The 9,167-nt window shown below is 39.8% G+C and overlaps 1 protein-coding gene across 1 annotated transcript in view; it reads left to right on the forward strand.

Annotated features, from left to right (window-relative positions):
- Window positions 1-7,208, forward strand: part of LOC119573331 — a gene marked incomplete in the record, with an annotated part of 43,618 nt that extends 36,410 nt beyond the window's left edge. The window contains 9 exon segments of the mRNA XM_037920514.1: window positions 102-200; window positions 313-419; window positions 809-951; window positions 1,817-2,065; window positions 2,720-3,002; window positions 3,290-3,463; window positions 3,609-3,782; window positions 4,154-4,280; window positions 4,680-7,208. Of these exon segments, the coding sequence (XP_037776442.1) occupies window positions 102-200; window positions 313-419; window positions 809-951; window positions 1,817-2,065; window positions 2,720-3,002; window positions 3,290-3,463; window positions 3,609-3,782; window positions 4,154-4,280; window positions 4,680-6,755 (3,432 nt within the window).
- Window positions 7,209-9,167: the final 1,959 nt, after the last annotated feature.

Genomic DNA, 9,167 nt, shown 5'->3' on the forward strand with positions numbered 1-9,167 from the left:
GTATAAATATTTTGGAAATTTTCTTTGACTGTTTAGAACATTCTGATCAGAAATTCCTCTGTGAGACATACAATGATATGTTTTCTTTGATCACACTCTAGGAATCTCACTGTAAGGATGTGTATGACATCTTTGGGAAGGTACAGTTGAAGGAATGGACAGCAGCCTTGGTGAAAGAATTTTCATTGGCACTGAAAAAGGTTGGTATTTTTTGTCTTGCTACAAGTTCTGAAATACATATTTATGTATCTTTTGAAACTAATGACTTTGAGGATCACATTGAATTATGGGAGATAATTGTTCTTCCATTAGGTGGAGGAGAAACATGGACGTAAAAAAATGGCCGTCACCACTGAGAGAGAGATGTCTTCAGTTCTCATGGCGCTGAAGAAGAAAATAGTTGAAGTAGCAGCTTCAAGGTATTTATCTATTTTTGTTAGAACAAAAAGTTGGTACTGTTAAACATATTTGATAACTGGTTTTATGGTGTGTGTGTGTGTGTGTAATAGTATATTAGTATAAAGCAAATCTTGTTTACAATTTATTTTTTTCTGTTGTCTCTTTCCACTTCACTCATTCTTTTACTCTCATTCTCTCTTTCCTCCTCTCATTAAAGTTTCATCCCATTCCTCACCTCAGTTTGCCTCTGATGATGATTCTGTTATGGACACTGTCATGCTTGTACAAATCTCATTTCATCCTTCACTGTTATGTGTGCTCTGTTCTTTCTAATACAGTAGTTGTGGTAAATTTGATATATTTCAAATACTAATTTCTAAAGCAAGTCACATTGACCCTCAATTTACAGCCAAGCTAACCAGGAAAAGCCTGTCGAGACGGTGGAGGAAGAACCCAAGACTCAGAGTCTGCCTTCAGCGCCCCAGGAAATTCCCCTTCCCCCATCAGGAACAGCTGTAAATTTGTCTACCATTCCTGTCCCAACAAAACAAGGTGAGGATATCATACTAGTGTCAGGATTAAAGTGCATTGATTTTGAGAATCAGGTTCATATCAAGATCAGTGAATCTAATGGAATGAGAATTACTGCATTATCTTTGTGATTCTTTGGCTTTTGCTTACAAGGGATCTTATATTATATTATATTATATTATATTATATCATATTATATTATATTATCTAATTTACTTCAAGGGTTTATCAGCTACTTTGTTATCACCTTTGTAGTTTTAAAGGGAGGTTTAAGGATAGAATTTTATGCATAGTGTGGCTAGTTATTATATGCTCTATGGCTCCTATAGGTTTTCACTCTTAAGCATTTTGTTCTCAAACTAAAAAGAGAAAGAGATTACTGTTATTGTAATAAGTTGTACATATGTATTGGTAATTTGGAGGGACCAGCCCATGTGTGTTTGGGAGGTATATCTTTAGTTAGGATTTTTGAATAGAGAAAGAAAGAAAACACTCCTGGGGGTATGGAGGGGAGATAAATTCAGTAAAATTTCCCCTGCCCCCTCTCCCAAAATGGATGTGACTGAGCAGATGTGGAGCCATCTATATACACTGATACATTTTTTCACAAAATAATACTATAGTGAACATCACATTTTGAGCAGTATTGTTTTAATCATTATTCCCTCCCCTCCTAATCCACCACTGACTTGAAAATGAATTTTTAGAAGTGGTATGTAAACCCCAACAAAACTTAAAAATGATGAGTGGAATGAGAGGGATAGAGCTAACTTTGTAGTTCCTAGTTCTAGTGACCATACAGTCTTCTGGGTGTGAAAGTTAGGATAGTATAAGTAGAATTCTGTTTACCTGTGGTTATTGCTAATTCCATTCTTCTTGTCAGCAGATCAGAACAAAAGTAGTAGTGGCAGCAGTGCGGGAGCAAAGGGAATTGGACCCAAGAAGATTGAGATAAACCTGTCTAAAGTAAAGCTTGCAAGTACAACAGGGAGTGCCACCAAGAAGAATGAGTCAGATGCCTCAAAAGCAGATAAACCAGATAAACCAGAAAATCAGGGAGAGGAAGAAGAGGATGTCATTGTCTTGGCAGATGAAGCATCAAATGAGGGCAAGCCAGATAATGATATATCTAATGGTAAGCAGTAGATTTTTCTTTGCAGTTTAGTCTTATAGTTTAAGTGAGAGGTGCTGCTATTTTGTCACCAAGATCAGTTATAACAGAAGATTGCTTTCTGTTGTAGGGGTGAGGAAAGTGCTGCTGATTTGTTTTTAAGAGACAAAGGTGTTAGATTTTAACCCATTACTGCCAGGTCACATGTGTAGCCGTCATAACAAACCGCATGGTCTTCAGGTTATGGCTATACTCATGGCGACGCACTAGAGTGCGTCAGGCGGGAAGTTTTGCTACGTGTAACAGACTCCTACACCTAGCTACTGGAAATTGACAGAAATCACCAGTCTGTGATGCAGAGAGATATCTAATGCCCATCATTGAGGGGTTAACCCCTTAATGATGGTATCAGAAATGTCTCAGTGTCACTGACTCCAGAGGCTTCTGGCAACCATCCTGTTGTTTGGCCTGGCAATCTGCTATATGTAGCAGAGCTTTCTGCTTGGCGCACTTTAGTGTGGTGCAATACCGTACCCAGCACATTTGAGTCGGTTTGTAATGATGGCTATATGCGTGGCTCAGCATATACGGGTTAAGAGAATCTGTGTGTGTTTGTGTATAGAATTATCAGTGATGGAGAAGCTTTGAATTTGTTTTGTTTTTGGATTTGTTTTACAGGAAGAAAATTTGCCAAGCGCCACTACAACCCAGGCCTGAATATCCGCAGCCGAAGTCCACCAAGACCTGTCTCACCCAAGCGGAAGAGGTCGCGTTCACCGGTCCAAAGGAGAGTTCAGGGGGGAAGATACTCTCCGAGAAGATCGGGTAGTCCCAAGTACAGATTTTCTCCGGGGCTCAGAAATTCTCCAAGGATTTCTCCAAGGCGGTCACCGAGGCGAACCCCAAGACGATCCCCAAGGAGGTCCCGGACTCGATCGCGTAGTCCAAGCTTCAGGCACAGGTAGGGACATTGCATTTGTGTTTAGGGGATTGGTTGAAAGGTTTAGTTCTTTACTTGAAATTGGTTGAATATATTGACTTGGAAATCTCTGATAGCTTTCGTGCTGTAATGTAGTTGGTTATGGGAATCCTCTAATTCTTAGGTGTGTATATGCTTTGTTGCAAGTTTGTGAAAAATGCTGAAAAGTATGGTTACATGGGATCCTAAACAAGATGATGATAAACTTTACGATAATTTTGTTGCTGACATTTTTTAAGCATTTAACATTGCTTTGATCCCCCTCACAGATCAGGATCTCAAGACAGAAGCAGAAGAATCCGTGAGGATAATCGTAGAGCTCGATCTTGGTCTTCAAATTCTTCTTCCAGTGGTAGTTCTAGATCCCGCTCAAGAGGGCTTAACAGTCGTCGCAGGGTAGACAGTCGCCCAGATTCACGCCATTGGCACCATGGGCACAAAAGGTACTTGGCCTTGTTATTTAAAGTAGGAGAACTTGTAAAATTATTTCTGGAATGAGTTGAATGGTTGGATACGTTTAATCCTAAACAAGATGATTAAAATTTCACAGTAGTTCCTCAGACATTTTGTAAGTCCCTATCTTCACAGATCAAGGTCTCAAGAAAGAAGCAGAAGAAGTCGCGAGAATAATGGCAGAGCTCGTTCGTGGTCTTCAAATTCTTCGTCAAGTGGTAGTTCTAGATCTCGCTCAAGAGGGCTCAACAGTCGTCATAGGCTTGACAGTCGCTCAGATTCACGCCACTGGCACCATGAGCACAAAAGGTACTCAGATCTAAAATTTAAAGAGGAAAAGTATTTAAACTACTTAGGAAGAGCTGAAGAACTTAGGTTATTATTACGGCTATACTCTAAGGCCTGGTGTTGAAGATTAATATCTAAGTAAAGTATAGTAAAAATGACAGAAGTACAGTAATACTGTATTGGCTGAGAAGTTACTTTTTTCTACACTGAATAGACTAGAGCAAATTTTAGTTCAAATTTTTGAATCCAGGTGTTTCTCTCTCTCTCTCTCTCTCTCTCTCTCTCTCTCTCTCTCTCTCTCTCTCTCTCTCTCTCTCTCTCTCTCTCTCTCTCTCTCTCTCCCAAGACAGATCAAGTAGTTAAATAATGGCAATTCAACTTTCATATTTCAGCAAAGACAGACGATCGCCATCTGCAAGACCAAGGAACATGTCAGATGAGCGAAGCTCCCAAAAGCGAAAACTAGCAGATTTCAGAGAAGCTGAAGCAAAATTGATTGCTATGCATAAGGAATATCAGGTATCAAGATTTATTGATTACAGTCCTATTTATAAAATTGCTTTGACCAACATAGCATAAATATCTGTGTGAAAACTGAACTTACAGTGTCAGACTGGAATTTACATGCACAAATTATGTAGTTGATCCAAGCATAATGGCTCCACAAATACTCAGTCAGCAAGAAGTAGATTACTAGTCCTACCTGACCTCACTTTTTCCTTGGTTTTATTTTTATTTTATTATTTATTTAATTGTATTTTTATCATTATTATTATTTCCCCCTCCAGAATAACATTCATTTCTTACTCTATGCTTCTGAGTAGCATTTCACACTATACCTGATTGTATAAAAATTTGGCAAAATTGTGCACCCTTTGTGAGTATTGTATATACACTACAATTATATCTCTTCTGCAGAGAATATACGACCTACGGCCTGAGACACATCCATACTACAATCGTGAATGGCAAAGGTTTTGGGACAAGAGGTCTTTGGAATTACGGGCCTCGGGTGTAGATCCAAAAACTTATAACTTCAAGGAAGAATGGGTGGGCTTTTGGTTGAAAAGGATGAAGGAGTTGGATACGGTAAACTTCAAAACAAACAGAGAAGCTCTTCTGTGGAAGTTTAAGATCAAAGACCCTGGTCCAATCGAGGCAGGCATCACTGAAGGGTGGGAAGTGTCAAAGGCTCCTGTTGAGAGATCTATGGAGAGGTCTCCCAGTCCGTGGGAGGATGAGAGACTTGTTAAAAATCCCTCTCCTACTCCTCAGGGTAGTAACCCCAGCAACCCCAACCCCAACCCCGAGCCAGCCTTCCTAGTGGACAATCAAGAGAAAGCACCTACTGGGGAAAAGAAATTCGAGGAGGAGTTTTCAGTTATTGGAACACTAAGGATGTTAAATGAATTGGAAGAGCAGCTTGGATCTTTCGGTCCTGCCATTGCAACACTTTTAGAAAAGGCCATAGACTCGAGCCAACAAGGCGGTAATCCCATAGAACTCTTCAAAGATCCAGACAACTTTGTGTTGGTGCGCTATGCCAGAGAGAAGTTAGTTTCACAAATTTCGGCAGGCATTCTGAGTACGACAGCATATATGCGCTCGTTGGTAGCCGTGGAGAGAGCTATGTGGCTTCAGTCACAAGCTGAGAAATTGAATGAGCAAGAAAATTATCTGGGTTTGGATATCCCTACCATTGCAAGAGCAACACAGGGGATGGATAAAGTACAAATTGCACAGTATATTGCACAGTATCTCTTACAAGTTGGTAAGTCTGATGCAACAGAAGAAGAATTACAAAATATTTTGATAGCAGTGTCAACCAACCATGCTAAACTCTTGAGTGACCAGAACCAAATTATAGGAAATCAAATTAATTCTGTCAAATCTCCAGTAGAAATGCAGAGACCTCTGTCAGCAAATGAAGGCAGTTCCAGTCATTCAACACCTCGACCACCAGCACTCTTTCCTTCAGGTGTGTCACAGCCAGAAAGACAAGAGCCTTCTAACAATTCTAACAAGAAGAATGAAGAAAATGGAGGTTTGGCAATCCTGCAGTCCGCTTATGAGGATGAAGATAAACCTAAAGACATGGACAAGCTATCTCTTGAAGACTTGCAGGCCCTTCTGGCAAATTTCCGCTCTCTTAGTGGAGATGAACAACAGGCCCTCACGTCTTACCTCAAGAAGTTGGAAGCCACAGATAGTAAAAAGGTGACAATGCTGCGAGAGAAGATGCAGAAAAGTAATAAAAATGCTGTTAAGTCTATATCAAAAGTGGTAACCAAAGCCCGTGATGGACCAGAAAGAGCTCCTTCTCAAAATAGTGTAGATAAACCTGCAGACATTCCAAACAAGACTCCACCCGTCCAGCATACCCAGTCCCTTCTTCCAGGTCAGTCCATTAATCAAATTCAAACCTTCAGTAATGATCAGTCCTCATCTGCAACTCTAGGACAGCTTACAAACAATACCACAATGAACTGTGAAAATCCTAGTGAAACATCCGAGACACGGGCAGCCAGCCTAGGGGATGGTCATCCTACAATGTGTTCCATTAACAACAAAGGAAACAATCCAAGAGGACCGGACGTTAGACCACATTATGAGGAAGACAGGTTTAAGGCCTACCCTGGCCCACAAGATCCACACACAGGAGATTTTGATCAACGCGGTTTTTCCCAACAGCAGAGACCGCCAGAACCCTACCAGCGAGACTACGGGAACCGTCTGCATGAAGGTACATGGTGGAACCATGGCCCACAGAATTTTAATAATCCTCAGGGTGCCCAGAATTACGATAGCCCAAGCAACCCGCAGCTTTACAGGAGTCCTAGTAATCCAGAACCCTACAGAAGTCCTGCCGGTCCACATAACTTCTCTGGGCCAAGGAGTAACCAAGGAGGTCCATATAGAGACCAGAATAATTTCCAGCAAGGGAACATGTACAGAGGGGGCCCTCGGCAACCGCAATTCCAAGATCGATGGTAGTAGTATTTACACAGTGAACTCCAGTTTTTAAAATTATATTTTGTTATTTTTATTTTTTTATTTGTCAGTTTAGTGGCAGACTGTCACAGGAATGAGTTCGAAGCGATGGTTGTAAAAAAAAACTACTGTTACTTTAATGAGTATGTGATTCTCAGGTGAAATACGTGTTAGATGTTTTGTTTATTTTTATAATGAATTCCCCAGGCTTCAGTCTCAGTTGTAACTTGTTCCGGGCATTGTAGAATAGTGCTTGATATTCATTTTATTAAAGTCATTGATATGGCATGTTTCCCTCATGAGTAAGATGTATATATTTTTTTCATCGGGGAGGGGGGGACAAGATACGAATTGATATATTGTTTATTTCTGGTTTTGAATACAAACAGTATATAAATATATATAAAAAATGTACGTTATGTACCATCCATTTGTCAATAAAATGTATGATAATGACTTATATATTATAACACCTCTTGTTTCCTTGTTCAAGTTCTTGCTTATATAGACCTTATTTTCATTATTCTTGATCAGTAAAGGGTCAGTATTTTTAGTACTGAGAAGTTGGAAACGTTCCAGCATAAGGTTATCAGGATTCATGCCATTAACATATTTAACATCGGTTTGATGGGACGAAAAGCACATTGGGACTTTTTGTCCAATGTGCTTTGGACATTAAGAGAAATGAACGGAAAACCTCCAAAAAGGTGATATGGATAATATGGATAATCTTATAAATGCAATTGTGGCGGTTTGCAGAATACAAGTCATTGTACGTTCTTGCTTATGGTTGTGGAATACAACCTCCCCTCCCCCCCTTTGCCAGTAAACTAATGGTGACTTCAGCATGACACCTGGCAAATTGACAGGAAAACAAAGAAGCGAATAAGTTTTGACAGCTCGCCCCATACCCTTTTGGAAAAGATTAATGGAATAATCACATGATCGTTATATTTTCAAATAAAAAATATAATGAAAATCAAGCCGAAAAAAATATCGCTTTCCTAAATAACAGTAGTGACAGCGCTATTTCCCTATTTGCATATCACCTACACTCAGGTCTAGAGCAATTGTGAAATCTTTAACAATCAGATAAATGATACATATCGTCTCACCAGATGGCAGAGAAGATGTGAATAAATATAAACTTCTTCCAAATAACATCCTGCATCAAACAATGCTAAAATTATTTATATTGAAAACCTGTTGTGTCCATTATTATTGTAAGTACTGCCAGCTTTCAAGTAACTCGAAATAGAATGAAGAAAGTAACAGAGAAACCAGTTATGTGACATAAGCCATCATCTCGATTCATTGCACCACCCTACCCCTTGCTCGTTGTTGCCATGGGTGGGGGTGGGGGAGCTTAGGAGGCGAAGACAGGTCCAGTGTAGGGATCACCCTTACCTTGGACCTCTCGCCTTCGCCTCAACTAAATTTGCAGGGTCTTTTTCTTCCTCGTTCATTTTCCTTCTCTTCTTCATCCCTTTCTTCTGTCCACTTATCCAAATCGTTAATTCATATTTACCATTTCGCCACAGTACTTTACCATAATCCTGTGTGACCTTTGATGTCCGGTACATTTCTTTATATTGACCACTGGCCATTCTGGAAATCCATAAACATCGCCTTACTGAACCAAAATAATTTCTTACCATTCCCCACCCTAACGCTATATTTTGTAAACGGCTCTAATGACCTTAGATCCTGACGCGGCAAAAAAAAAAAGAAATAAATAAAAAACAAAGTCAATGCAAACATACTCAATCTCACATCAATATATGTAACTGATGAATCAAGATTATGACACGTATGGAGACGTAAACAATGATGACTACGCGTGATAAAGATAAAATAACGTACTACATACTGCAGTGGAAAGATAACAAGCAATTACTGTTGAATTGTACGAAGGAATAGTGCAAAGTGGACAGTCTTTTGGCAAGAGAGTTAAGCACTATAGAAAGTATGATTGAAAGTGTTGTACGCCTTGCCAGACTTGAAATCAAATTATTTACCAAATTAGGGGGGGGGGTGCAAGTATTCGTATAGTCCATTTTTCTTCTTTTTAATATAATATACATTTCAAATAGGCAATATAGCTAAAAAGGCTTCTTAACCTGTATCAAAATGGGACCTTACTCTACACCCTTCGGCAGTCATGGAGGCCTGGGGAAGGGAGTTGAGAGTAACACATAATTGCACCTATAAATCTCTGGCTTTTATTGCCACGCACGTTGCCCAACCCTCTTACGGTTTCGTGCCTCCCTTGCCCGACTCTTGTCCCCCCAAAAAAAGTTTTTCTCTCTGATCAAGACATTCTTTCAGTGGATTTTTTTTTTATTCTCAAGCAGGGAATATATCTCTAGTTTCTACTGTTACTACCACCACCACCACTACTGCTGCTATTACCCC

This window comes from Penaeus monodon, chromosome 5, assembly GCF_015228065.2.
Source record: "Penaeus monodon isolate SGIC_2016 chromosome 5, NSTDA_Pmon_1, whole genome shotgun sequence".
In the NCBI taxonomy this organism is placed as follows: domain Eukaryota; kingdom Metazoa; phylum Arthropoda; class Malacostraca; order Decapoda; family Penaeidae; genus Penaeus; species Penaeus monodon.